Source organism: Papaver somniferum, chromosome 6 (genome assembly GCF_003573695.1).
Source record: "Papaver somniferum cultivar HN1 chromosome 6, ASM357369v1, whole genome shotgun sequence".
Classification (NCBI taxonomy): Eukaryota; Viridiplantae; Streptophyta; class Magnoliopsida; order Ranunculales; family Papaveraceae; genus Papaver; species Papaver somniferum.
Genome location: NC_039363.1, coordinates 80,780,653 through 80,793,638, shown reverse-complemented (window position 1 = coordinate 80,793,638; position 12,986 = coordinate 80,780,653). Strand labels below are relative to the sequence as shown.

General features: G+C 40.2%; 2 protein-coding genes across 4 annotated transcripts; one reads left to right on the top strand and one right to left on the bottom strand.

Moving 5' to 3' along the window:
• Positions 1–1,087: 1,087 nt before the first annotated feature.
• On the top strand, positions 1,088–4,194 carry LOC113288140. 3 transcript variants are annotated; one of them, XM_026537098.1, is made up of 2 exons: positions 1,088–1,490; positions 1,901–4,194. In XM_026537098.1, exon 2 carries the CDS (start codon positions 1,929–1,931, stop codon positions 3,948–3,950), a length of 2,022 nt encoding a protein of 673 aa, XP_026392883.1. In that variant the 5' UTR covers positions 1,088–1,490; positions 1,901–1,928; the 3' UTR covers positions 3,951–4,194. The 3 variants fall into 3 exon arrangements, with proteins under 3 accessions (XP_026392883.1, XP_026392882.1, XP_026392884.1); XM_026537097.1 differs by having other exon boundaries at positions 1,864–4,194; XM_026537099.1 differs by having other exon boundaries at positions 1,089–1,490; positions 1,940–4,194.
• A 370-nt stretch (positions 4,195–4,564) lies between these two features.
• On the bottom strand, positions 4,565–6,306 carry LOC113285800 (CASP-like protein 2B1). Its single transcript, XM_026534557.1, has 3 exons — positions 5,712–6,306; positions 5,468–5,600; positions 4,565–4,918 (listed from the first exon to the last, which is right to left on the bottom strand). The coding sequence occupies exons 1-3, from the start codon at positions 5,939–5,941 to the stop codon at positions 4,667–4,669; spliced, it is 615 nt and encodes a 204-aa protein (XP_026390342.1). The 5' UTR covers positions 5,942–6,306; the 3' UTR covers positions 4,565–4,666.
• Positions 6,307–12,986: the final 6,680 nt, after the last annotated feature.

Below are 12,986 nucleotides of genomic sequence, written 5' to 3'. Positions count from 1 at the left end.
GGTGCATTCGGGCGCTCGATTGTGCGTTATTGCTAGATACACTCGCACCGTTTTCTCGGGGTTTACTCGGTGGTGGCCCAGATGCCCGATCAGTGAATATTTATTACTAATTCATGAAATTCATCTGAGAATAATTCATGAAACAGAGTAATAAAATGAGTTGAGCATCTATTACTAATCCATGGAATCCAGCTGAGGATTAGTCATGAAACAGAGTAATGAGATAAAATAGATTATTTTCTATGAATTCAGTTGATGAATGACGCGCTAGAATTAATCTATTTACAGAATTGAGATATGAGATAATTGAAACATCATACTCGTTCCGAAGGGGGTGTATAATCAGGGAACAACGAGCAGCGTGACGTCCTGAAGCATCGTACTTGTATTACCTTATTCTACACCTAAATAAAGATTGCTTACCAGGCCTTGATCCACTTTCAACTTGGTGAAAAGGCATTAAAACGGGACATGACATTGTTGGACCACGGTAGATCTCTCTTTTTATCTTTTATATGGATCAAATTGGTCACAGATTCCTCCCTTTCTTTTATTACACCAAAAGTATCTATCTTTATTCCTCCCTTTCTGGTTTTCAATTCTCTCATTGTCCCGCATAACACAAATCATCTAAAGAGGAAGAATAAAGTCAAAATGTACATAACCGATTCTTAAATTGGAGAATTTTAGTGTTCCACCTTTTACTATCATTTCTCCTAAAGTTTAAAGTAGGCATTGTTTGTGAGCAATGAAATTTAAGCTAGTTGATGATTCCATTGTATTTCTCTCTCGCAAATGCCAATGAACTTATTCTAACAATACCATACCACTATGAAAAGAGAAGAAGTCATTCAAAGCACTTCCATAATCTAGCAAGTAATGAACAACATTGGAGCATTGGATCGGACGGGAATCTACCAGTACCAAACACGTTGTTGTCCTGTAGTAGTCAAGTGGTGTCAGTCCCCAATAGTGATGGAGTTTGTCAGAAGTCCGGACCGGTTCGGTATGGGCTAACTCCCCCAAGTCATATCAATACAATCTGGAAACAGTATAACTTGGTCCTTGGATACTACTGCCTCGCAATTTGGGAAAACCCAATCCAATAATAATCCGTTAAAGTAACAAACTTTCTTTAATTTCAGCGTCTTTCTTTCACTAAAAGAACAAGGTTTCGTTTTGACAATGAACGGAATCTTTGTCACATTCCACCAGACGGTCATCGGGATCTGACCCACATTTTCTCCAGAAACAAAAATAGAGTCGTCCCATTTTCTTTTCTTATTCCACTTTTGTGTTTGACATGGTAAACGCTTACATGATTTTCTGTGTTTTCCGTTTTCATGTCAGTTTCTTTTAACACTAGAGAGTAGAGACAGAAAGTTATAGACAAAGAGAGTGAGCAATTATGAAAGCAGAAACCACATCAATGAAGATTTCAAGATCTGGGTTTTCATCTTCCTGACCACCTTCACTTGAATTTGTCCTCTGTAAGTGTTTTCTTTTTGGTTAATTCTTGATGTTTTTGTTTAAGTTAAGCTTAATTATTCTGTTTATACAGTAATTTTTGGTAAAGTTTGGAATTTTTTGTTTGGTAATGTGTGTTATTTGGTCAGTGTGAAATGGGTTTTCATTTTTGAACTCTGGGTCTTTCTGTTTGCATATCATCAACCCTAGAAAACAATTTTCTTGTTTGTCATCTTTCAATGAAGTTCTTTGACCAATTGGAAACCCCAATTTCAGGTTCTGAAAAAATTGAAACTTTTACTATGATGCTGACATTTCTGTTATGTTTGTAAATTGGAACTTGTAAAATCCCTAGACAATTTATTTTGTGTTGCTAACAAAGCTTTGCTGATCCAGGTTTTTTGGTGTGCTTAACTGGGTTTTCATTTTCTAGTGTTGTTTTAAGTGTATGAGATTTATATATGGATACCAGCAAAGAGGATGCATTAAGGGCTAAAGGAATTGCGGAAAGGCGATTTACTAAGCAAGACTTCGTTGGTGCAAAGAAGTATGCTGCCAAAGCTCAAAAACTGTATCCGAAACTCAAAGGCATTTCTCAAATGCTCACCACGTTTGACGTGCATCTAGCTTCTACTAAGGTCGACATTCATGGAGAGGTTGATTTCTATGCGGTTCTTGGATTGACTCCATTGGCAGATGACAGTATGGTTAAGAAACAGTTTAAGAAATTGGCTTTGATTCTTCACCCTGATAAGAACAAGACTGTAGGAGCAGATGGAGCTTTCAAACTTGTGTCTGAAGCTTGGGCATTGCTATCCGATAGTAACAAAAGAGCTTCTTATGATCTGAGGAGAAGTGAAGCAACAGTAGCCTCATTTTTCCATCCAGCTTATTATGCCGTTCAAACTTCTGTTTTTCAAGGTTTGAACCATTATTCTAGCCCACTGAATTCTCATAACATAGCAAAATCGACTACTTTCTGGACAATCTGCACTTCATGCAGTGTTCAGTATGAGTATCTTCGTAAGTACGTGAATAACAGACTCACTTGTAAGAATTGCCGGAAGACCTTTTTGGCTACAGAAACAGAGCCTTGTTTAAACGGATCGGTGCAATTTGTTTACACAGAATATGGGCATGGTAACCAGGTCACATACATCCCAACAGATAGTTTTGTTTTAACAGGGGCCAGTGCTGGATTTCATTCTGGATTGACTACCGTGAATCAGACTTTTCAATGGAACTCATTCAGCGAAACGTCTGGTGAGGTTGTAGGTGGTCAGGCATCCATGACTACTTCTGGTGTATTACATAAACCCAAGCAGAAACGAAGAGTAACTGGTGAGAAGACGGCAACCAACGGTAAAAATCTTATGGTTAAGAAGAATGTCGCGATAGCCAGTGTTCCGAAGCCTGAAAGACCTGAGAAGAAAAGGAAGGTTGATGGAAAATATACTGGTAAAAATGCCAATGTTGAAATAGGTCCAGAATCTATGAATCCAGATGTCAGATTGGTCAATGGGAATGGAAAGGCCGAGTGTAGTGCCAAAGCACGGAAAGCAAATGTGGCGCCTGCTAGACATTCCACTATTGTGCCAGCATTTGATGCTCGTCAATTATTAATTGACAAGGCAAGCAAAGCAATCAGGGAGAAGTTGGAGGAGATGAAATTGGCTGACGCTGTGGAGAAGGCAAAGGCTCTACAAGTAGTTGGCAAGTCTGAAGAGCTAATGACCACAACAGAGCTAGTAACTACAACGGCAGACCTGGGTGTCTCTACTGATCAATCAGCAATACCTGGTACAATCTCAATAGTGGTTCCTGACCCCGACTTCCATGATTTTGACATGGAACGATCCGAGGGTTGCTTCAAGGCGAAACAGATATGGGCTTTGTATGATGAGGAAGATGGCATGCCACGCTTGTATTGTTTGACCCGGCAGGTAATTTCCTTGAAACCATTCAAAATTCGTGTAAGCTACTTGAATTTCCAGAGTGAAGCTGAACATGGGCAAGGGGCCAAAGCATGTGGATATTTCAAGGCAGGTAACTCTGATGTTATTGGCACGGTCAATATTTTCTCTCATGTTGTTTGTGGGGAGAAGACTGGAAAGGGGGGAGTCATCCAAATTGTCCCTAAAAGAGGTGAAATATGGGCCGTGTATATGAATTGGTCATCGGACTGGAATAATATAACTACAGAGAAAACAACAAACAAATATGAAATGGTGGAAGTTCTTGATGATTACACTGAAAATCTAGGGGTTTGTGTTAACCCACTTGTTAAGCTGGACGGGTTCAGGACTGTATATCAAAGGAGGACAGACAAAGACATTATTCGATGGATTCCGAGTAAAGAGATTCTACAATTTTCGCATCAAGTACCGTCGTGGTTGATCGAAGGGAAAGCTAATTTGCCAGATGGGTGCTGTGACCTTGACCCAGCAGCGATTCCAGAAGAGCTGCTTCAAACTATATCATAGGGTAATAAAAACTGACTTCACTTCTATTCCAATTAAACATTAGATTACTTTCATGACATCAAATCTGTAGTATTTGAGACAATTAGATTACGAAAATGTACAAATATATAGTCCCACATGTTATATTGGGACGTGACTGTCATTCAGATCAGTTTATCAACTGAAAATGAGATCAATTGTTGTACCCTGGTTCCTGTTAGAAATAAGTTCATAAATGGGATTTGATGCTTTACTTTTTCTCTGATCTTCCAATGCTAGTATTCCATTCCTTTTAAATGATGATTGATGAGTACTACTTAACCATTTTACAGTTTTGTTTTGTAAAATTCCTATAGAAAGTTCATTTCGTTAAAACCAGATCGTAGCCGATGTCATTCTAGTACAGTGGTAATGTCAGCTACTCAAAACACGGCAGCACCTCTTTACTGATCAATTTTTTTTCTCTTAGCAAAATCCATTGCCTTCTAATGTGAGTTGAAATTAAACAGAGAAACTCCTTGACCAGTTGATGAGAAAGAGATTTCCCCAACAAAATACATTAAAAAAAAGATGGACATTTTTGGCAAATTACATTCCAGGAGATTCATTAATCATAAAATCAACTACATTTCATCAGAAAACATCCCTTTATTATTACATTCAAAATAGTTAACAAAAGCATACTTATGCTGTATGTTAAAACTCCCAACCAAGTTACAAAGCTGGATTATGATTATCTACCATCTTCCATTGCTTTTGCCTTTATTATCTCCATACAAGCGGAACAGGTTAAAAGCTGATATACAAGACAGAGTCAGCATACTAAGACTAACAATAAGGGAACTTGCCACTCCTTCCCCTACTTGAGTACAAAATTTATCATACATGTTGCATATCTTCATCCATTGCAATTCTGGTTGACCCAACTCGGCAAACACTGCAGATTGTCCAGCAGCCGCCACCGCAGCAAATATCAAGTAAGCCATCATCTGCGTCATTGATCAAAAGTTATCAGCCATCTAATTTCTTCTTTATTTTTATATATGCAAACAATGAAACATTATCTGCCTTTTTCTGAAAGTAGAGGAATTCATCCATCCTCCTGGGTCAGTTCTGTCAAATTTAAGGCTACCCTAGGGAAATTAACTGAGACCCATAACTATAACCATCCAATAAGACCTGTCAAGAGCCTGTGTGATGCCTTCATATAGGGTTTGCTTCACAAGATATAGGTTTTACCCACCATAGTTAATACTCTATTGAATGCTCCACCCAACGACTCATTTATCCTTCTCGGACTTTTCTCAAGTTTATTTATTTCTTGCAGTACATATTACCAACGGCTACATGCAAGATTGGGTTGTTGGGACCAACGTTTAATAGCTCCAATGTTCACCGTAGATCTAGTGTTTCTGGGAGCCATGTGGCAGACATGTACACTACAGATTCATGGGTCTAAGGTTTACGTGTTTAATTGTTCCCTTCCTAAAATTTCAATACATGTTTTACAAGTGGAGGAAGACAGTAAAAGTCTGTACCTGATCACCGGAGAAGATGGCCCAAGCTAAAGGCTTGTTGAAGAGCAAATTTCCTCTGAGCATACTCACAACACATCTTAACCCTTGAAGCAATGAATATGTTGCAACTATCACATTTGCAATCACCAAGAACCTGTTTCGCAAAATATGGAAATTTTTTCAATTAGATTATCATAACATCCATTTCTAAATGGGTTTCATCAAAATCATAACCAATCTAAACAGAGGAGAAAGAAGTGCTTACACAAGAGCTTTCATATCAGTAAACTGAGCCTTCTTCTCAATAGAGAAGATCTTTTTAACCTGTACATCAAACCCAACAAGAGAAGCTGCAAGAACACCTAGTCCAAATATCACACACCTCAATACCAACTCTGTTATCCTTACTCTTCTGTCAACCACTTTCAGATCACTTCCATGAAACACTGGAACATTTCCTGGACTAACTCCAAAGACAGGTGCAGTAGAACTCATTTTCTTCTCCACACAAAGATATTCTTTTCTGAGGGAAGCAAACAAAAATATACTCACACTCCCTCAAAACAGAAATACTAGTACAATATGAACAGAACTCACAAACGCCCACTATTTATAGATACTTTTGTGTTCACTTTTTTTTTTCCTCCTACGAACCAATGCGTTGTGTAAAACCTGCCAAGTGGCCCTACAAGACACACACAACCTGTACGGAAAATGACTGTGTTGAAAGGAGCAATGGCCACATTACCCTCACCACCAGTTAGTCATCCTTTTGCTTCACTCTTCTTGCATTTAAGGGTTGGATAACATAACACAGAGATCTAGAGAGACAGATGCAGAAGAGAGAGATAAGATGAGATTAGAGATTAGATATCATATGGGCAAGAATTTTATATATAAATGTTATTACCAGGCCCAAGAAGAGAGGGATATTGATTTTGATGGCAACACTGTTTGTCATAAATTTGCCATTGAATGTAATTTATTGTCACCCATTGATTCTATCTTGGATTGAGTCTGCAACCAAAAAAAGAATTGCATGTTTTTTAATAGGTGTCTCAGTGAGACAGAACTTTGAAAATTGATATAGAATAGAAAAAAAAATTAAAGAAATGGTAAAGATAATGAAATGATGATAGTTTTGGTAGTGGAAGTGATAATGATCAGTTGATAACTTTACTTTCATTTTGAGAATTTACACTTTTCAAGTGGTGGGGTTTCTGTGTAGTTTGGTGCTGATTAAGCACTGTCTTTTGATAAATTTAGTCATGACTACTAGAATATCCAACAGCAATGTTGTATAAGCAAACTGGGTTATCTTTTGGGTGTGGTTGGTAAGGTAAGACATCTGATGTAATTTTATGCACAACTCACCTATTGTATCTTAGTGAATCATGTTTGCAACATGATGAGGTAAGCTATTTCCTATTTGGTGAATACCATTACCATAGCATACTTTTTTTTAATCTCCTTGGATAGGTTGGTAAAGAACAAAAATCTACATGTGAAAATTGTTTTTTCGGTTATATATTACATAATTCAGTTGATGTTTACATAAGCAATATGGTATTATAGCTTCTCCTAGGTCCAAACACTTTGGCTTGGGTGGACTCTAGATTGACGTTTCAATGTATTATTAGGTCCCAAAAGAACTGTTATTGTTGTTGTGGAAGCGTGATTTGAACCCGTAATCCATTATGTTCATGGGAATAATTGGAAACCAAACAATGTGGATCCCAGAAGGATTGGATAGAGATATGCGGATGCCATTGAAGAGGAGTATGGGGGAATTTATTAAGACCGGCTCATGATTTTATTGAGATGTTTGAAATATTTTTACGTTTGATATTGGCCATTCATGCAATTGCAGGCCATCTACAAGTGGTTCTAATTGCTACACCAAGCACAGGGCCAGGAAAGAGTGGACACTGAGTAACTGCTGATATTAGGATGGAAGCAGTGTGTGGATCCCGGAGGATGGGATCGGGGTTAAGAGATATGCCATGGAAGAGAGTTTGGTGGAATTTATTAAGACCCGCTCTGTGATTCTATCTTTAGGATTGACAGTGAAATGCAATCATGCATGTTTTTCAACTTTAAGACACTTGATCGCCAAAGAAAGAGCAATTGTAGAGAAAAGTAGTCGTTGGGAGTTGAAATTTAAGACGTTCGACAGGATTTCATTGATTCACATTCAATCTCTTCCTCTGGGCAGAAGTAGGACATTCATCTAAAGACCACTTGACATGTCAAACTTTAATTTCCTGGAAGGTGAGGTGAAGTATGAAAATGTTACTAAGACCAACTTCGACTAAAAAAATTTGAATTTGTAGAAAATATTACCCTAATAATTTACACTAGAAATAGGCTTATTTGGGCCTAATATGCTCTTCTTATTAGCCAAGTATGGTTCACTAGGCCTCACAAGCACTACACATAGAAGCCCATGTGCAAACATCCAAGTTAGGGCAAGGAGGGCCCACAACATCAATGCCACGTCAGCAATAATGACCAACCAGCGGCTGTCGCGTCAGCTCACCACATCATCACTGAAATGCCAAGTCAGCAATAATGACCAACCAACGGCTTCCACATTAGCATTGAAACTGCCACGTCAACAATGCTGACCAACCAGCGACTGCCACGTCAGCAGATGGTCCATTCGGCGAGTCACGGTCAGCAATACTTTTCCGTACAGAATATTCTGTTACCGCCGGCATATTCTTGACATCGTTAGCATATTCCTGACGTCATTGGCATATTCTTGACGCCGTCAGTTTACTCTAACGTCGTTAATACTTCAGCGAATCAGATCGCTCAGAGATAATGTCGTTAGCGTTACCGTCAACAATGTCAGCATGACGTCACCGTTCGCCTATATCTGTTCCAGCACCGATCGTCTACTCCGTCACCGGTCATCTTCTCAAGCGACAACATCAGCAGTCCGGTGGCCATACACGGTAGCCAGTCCCATTCCGTCTGACAGCAGCGAGTAGATTCATGTCCTTCTCGGCGTAACTTAATTATGTGGCCCCTGGATGTTTTCACCCCACTACTTTGAACTGCTGGATATTTACGCCCCATCCGAGTCAACTCAGTCGAGCCAACTCACCAGCCGAGCCGAGCTAGTGATTCGGTGGATTTATCAACCCAAGTTCAGTTGGAATGAGGATGTTTTCGCCCTATTTCGTGGGCTTGGCCTAGGACACCTATTTTTGGGCTTTAGCTACTTGCATGGCCAATTCCATAACCCTAAAAGAAGATTCTGGAAATTATGATTTATAAAGGGGATACCAGTTCTACTAAGTGTTGATACCATTTCATATAGGACAAAAAGAACCCACCGATCATGGCCGTTGGATCGATGAAATGGTATCAACACTTAATAGGTCTGATATCACCCTTTATAAATCGTGCTGGAAATGTCTAGAAAATTTGTTGACCAATTCCTAGGGGGAATATTCTGGAATATTCCAGGAGGCATGCAGGGAAAATTAATACAAATCATGCCAGGAGACATGCAGTGAAAATGAATACAATTTATGCCAGGAGGCATGCAGGGAAAGTTAATACAATTTTATGTTTACCTCGAAATTAGAGTAAGACCTAAATTTGCAAGATATATATACATGGGTTTATAACCATAAAAGGTATGCAATCTTCTCTGCTAAAACTCATGCGAAAAACTCTAGCTAACTTAAGCATCGGAGCGTTTTTTGCAGGTATCCCCAAACACTGTTCACGTGAAGAGAAAGGAATCATTTCAATCAATATCAACATCATCATCAGATTCGTGTTTGGAGGTGAAAATATTTTACCATTCAAATATTGGCGCCGACCCAAGGGGATTCGAGAAAAGAGATCGTGTTTTTCCCGAATCGAGATTATGGCAAAAGTAAGACAGACTGCACGAAAGATCATTTCTGCTGGCAATTCTCGACACTCAGTTCAATCAGTACTTGCAATGACTACCAGAAACAGACAGGGTCGAGATCGTGTTCATGACAGAATTCTAGATCGTGGTTGAGATCGATATCGTGTTCATGACAAAACCCCAGATCGTGGACGCGATCGAGATCGTGTTCGTGACAGAACCCAAGATCTGAATAATCGGAGAAAATAAAAACGACCGATGATCGAAGACAAAGGAATGGATGTTAATTCCATACCTGATGGAGAAAACCCACGGGTTCGAGCAGACAGAGGGCTTGTATTCGGCATCCCGTCAAGGAGGAATAACGATCGACATGATCTGCGTGATGGATGAACCGCGACTCCTAGTATGAAGGAAAAACTGTTGCGTCGTCATCTGAACGAGGTGGAGAAAGAGAATGCTCTTCTGAGATTAGAACGTGGGAATCAGTCTCGACCAATGACTATTAATCTGAACAACCAGAAGGGTCGGTCTGTATGGGAGCATCTTGGAAGTCGAGTTTTCCCGCGAGATGTAGACCAAAATAGAGAGGTAATCGATCTTGATAGACCAGAGAAAAATTTGTTGGTCACTGGAGATCTACCTAGACGAAGGAGTGTAAGAGATCGGCAAGAAGGAACCCAAGCACGACCAACTACAACTCAGCAGAGTACGGCCAGAACCACCGCCCGTTCAAAACGTCTCAGGAATGATGAAGATGAGTTTCGAGATTGGCACCATGAGAGAGAATTTTCGCATGATTACTACGCTCGGTCGGAGCAAGGCATAGTTGGAAGAGAGTCCACTCGAACCCAAAGGAAAAGAATAAAATCCAAAGTTGATATTCCAGAGGATGAGGACTATGAGCTGAAAGACAGTTTCTCTGATGGCGATGTAAACGCAATAACGGATGCTCACCTCTGCAAGATGATCGAGAAAGTAATGTCGAAAAAGCACTCCATTGAGGAAAAGATAAACAAATTGCATCGAGCCGCAGGAGATCCCTTCAAACTGAATATCAGAGAATTCCGGCCTCCAATGAATTTTCAAGTTCTCAAGATGCCAGAATTCGATGAGAAAATAGATGATCCAGATCAGCATGTTTTACACTATGAAACTGTCATAACTCTGTGGCGGTACAACAATGAGTTGATGTGCAAGATGTTTCCACAGTCACTGACTGGTGGAGCAATAATGTGGTTCAATCAGCTCTGGGAACAGTCGATCGGCACTTACCACGAGCTGGTTGGCGAATTCTACTCTCACTAAAAATACAACAGACGTGATCGGAAGGGATGCCAACACGCATTGTTCCTTCTGGTAATTCGGAAGGAGGAAAGCATCAGACAGTTTACTCGGCGCTTCAAGCAAGAGTTGGCCGATGTGGATGGTGCTAATTATCAAGTCATCATCGCATCTTACAAACAGGCATACCAGTATGATCAAAGAGGTGTGTACGGTTCCTTGGTTAAGAGAGCACCAAAGACTCTGGAAGAACAATATGATCGAGCAGAAGAATACGCTCGAGTTAAGGATGATTCAAAAGATCGAGAAACAAGAGAAGTTAAAAGATCACCCAATCATCCAAATGATAGGAAGAAAGACAATTCGAAGAACCGTTCGAGTGAGCGGCATAATGATCGAGGTCAAGTTCGAGAGAAAAACCATGGGAATGAATGGAAACTGGATATTAGAAACATCATGATATGAAGCTGATACCATTGAACATACGACTTACAAAGTTGTATGAGAAAATAAGGAAGGATTTGATCCCTCCACATCCTTTGCCAGCGGAGACACGTGATAAAAGCAAATACTGCAATTATCATAAAGACATTGGTCACAAGACTGAGAATTATCGCTCCTTACAGATCGAAGTCCAACAAATGATAGACGCTGGAAAGCTACAAGAGTACGTGAAAAAGGATTTGGGAAAGGTTCGGGATAATTTGGCACAACACATGTGATTAATGCACATGTTATTAATGTTAGTCACACCAGGATCCATTCAACGACCAGACGGGCATCGGAAGATGAGACTAGGAGAAAGCTCAGGCAATTAAAGGAATGGTACGTGACAATCACATCGATTTTGTCAATGGAGATGGAGCAGAAATTCTGGAGCTTGGATGCACAAAGATCGAGTTCTATGAAGCAAACATGATAGGTGTATATTCTCCCCACAATGATGTTATCGTTATAACAACTTGGATTGGCATATTCCGTGTACACCGTATTCTAGTGGATACGGGAGGCTCAGTGAGCGTGCTGTTTTCAGGAGCCTATTCCTATATGAATCTCTCACACGACTTGATCGAGGAGGACGAAAATCCAATTATCGGCTTCAGTGGTGAAGTTACAAAGGCTATTGGGAAAGTAAAGATGCCTATAACAGCGGCTGGCAATTCCGTTCTAGGAAATTTCTTGTTGCTGGATTATCGATCTCCCTATGGATGAATACAGGAAATCAGAAGTTGGCGGGAACCATATCCTGCGAGTCGAACAAAAATAACAATTACAGAACCCTCTCCCTCCAGAATCATATATGGGAGAGGACGCGGCTGAACCCCCAACAGTCGAGAAACTTATCAGGGTCCAGGTTGGGGATGGGAAGCACAAAACCACGTTCGTAGGGGCAGATCTACCCGCGGACGAACGCGGTGGTTTGATTACACTGTTAAGGGAAAACGCTAACGTTTTCGCATGGAGTTTTGCTGAAATGCCTGGTATAGATCCGAACGTAGCCTGCCACGGGATAAATATCGATGAGAAGTTCCATCCAGTTCGTCGAAAAAATAGGAATATGGCACAAAGCAAAAAAGATGGAGTTGCTGCATAAATCGAGAAGCTGTTGGAAGCAGGCTTTATTCGATCGATACAGTAACCTCGATGGTTGTCCAATGTCGTTCCCGTTCCAAAGAAGAATGATAAAATTCGTGTCTGTATTGATTTTACTGATTTGAATAAAGCATGTCCAAGTGATCCGTACCCACTTCCGCGGATCAGAGATTTGGTGGATGCAACCTCAGGGTATGGGAGAATGTCATTCATGGACGGTTTTTCGGGGTATAACCAAATACCTTTGTTCAAGGGAGATCAAGAGCATACTTCCTTTGTGACTGACATAGGAGTTTACTGCTATACTGTAATGCCGTTCGGGATAAAGAACGCAGGGGAGACCAACCAGCATTTGGTAGACCATATGTTCAAAGATTTGATTGGGAACAGTGGAAGTATATACCGACGATATGGTAGTAAAATCTGAGCAAAAGGAGTTGCATTTTCTCGATCTACAGAAGACGTTCAATATCTTGAGGCGATATTGTATGAAGCTCATTCCAGCAAAATGTTTATTCGGGCTATCCTCGGGAAAGTTCCTTGGATACTTGATGGCGCACAGAGGAATCGAGGCAAATCCGGAGCAAATCAGAGCCATCAGAGAGATGTCATCCCCAAGAACGAAGAAGGAGGTCTAGAAGCTAGGGGAGATTAACAGCTTTAAATTGTTTCATTTCACGCTCGTCGGATCGATTCAAACCATTCTTTGACGTTTTGAAGAAAGCAGTAAATTTTGATTGGACGGATGAGTGTGAAAGAGCATTCGATGAGATCAAACAATATTTGTAA

Coding starts and splice junctions, on each gene's coding strand:
- LOC113288140 (XM_026537098.1), top strand. CDS start 1,929: ATGGATACCAGCAAAGAGGATGCATTAAGGGCTAAAGGAATTGCGGAA.
- LOC113285800 (XM_026534557.1), bottom strand. CDS start 5,941: ATGAGTTCTACTGCACCTGTCTTTGGAGTTAGTCCAGGAAATGTTCCA. Junction 5,601..5,711: donor ACTGATATGAAAGCTCTTGT/GTAAGCACTTCT, acceptor TTTGCGAAACAG/GTTCTTGGTGATTGCAAATG. Junction 4,919..5,467: donor CCATCTTCTCCGGTGATCAG/GTACAGACTTTT, acceptor TCAATGACGCAG/ATGATGGCTTACTTGATATT.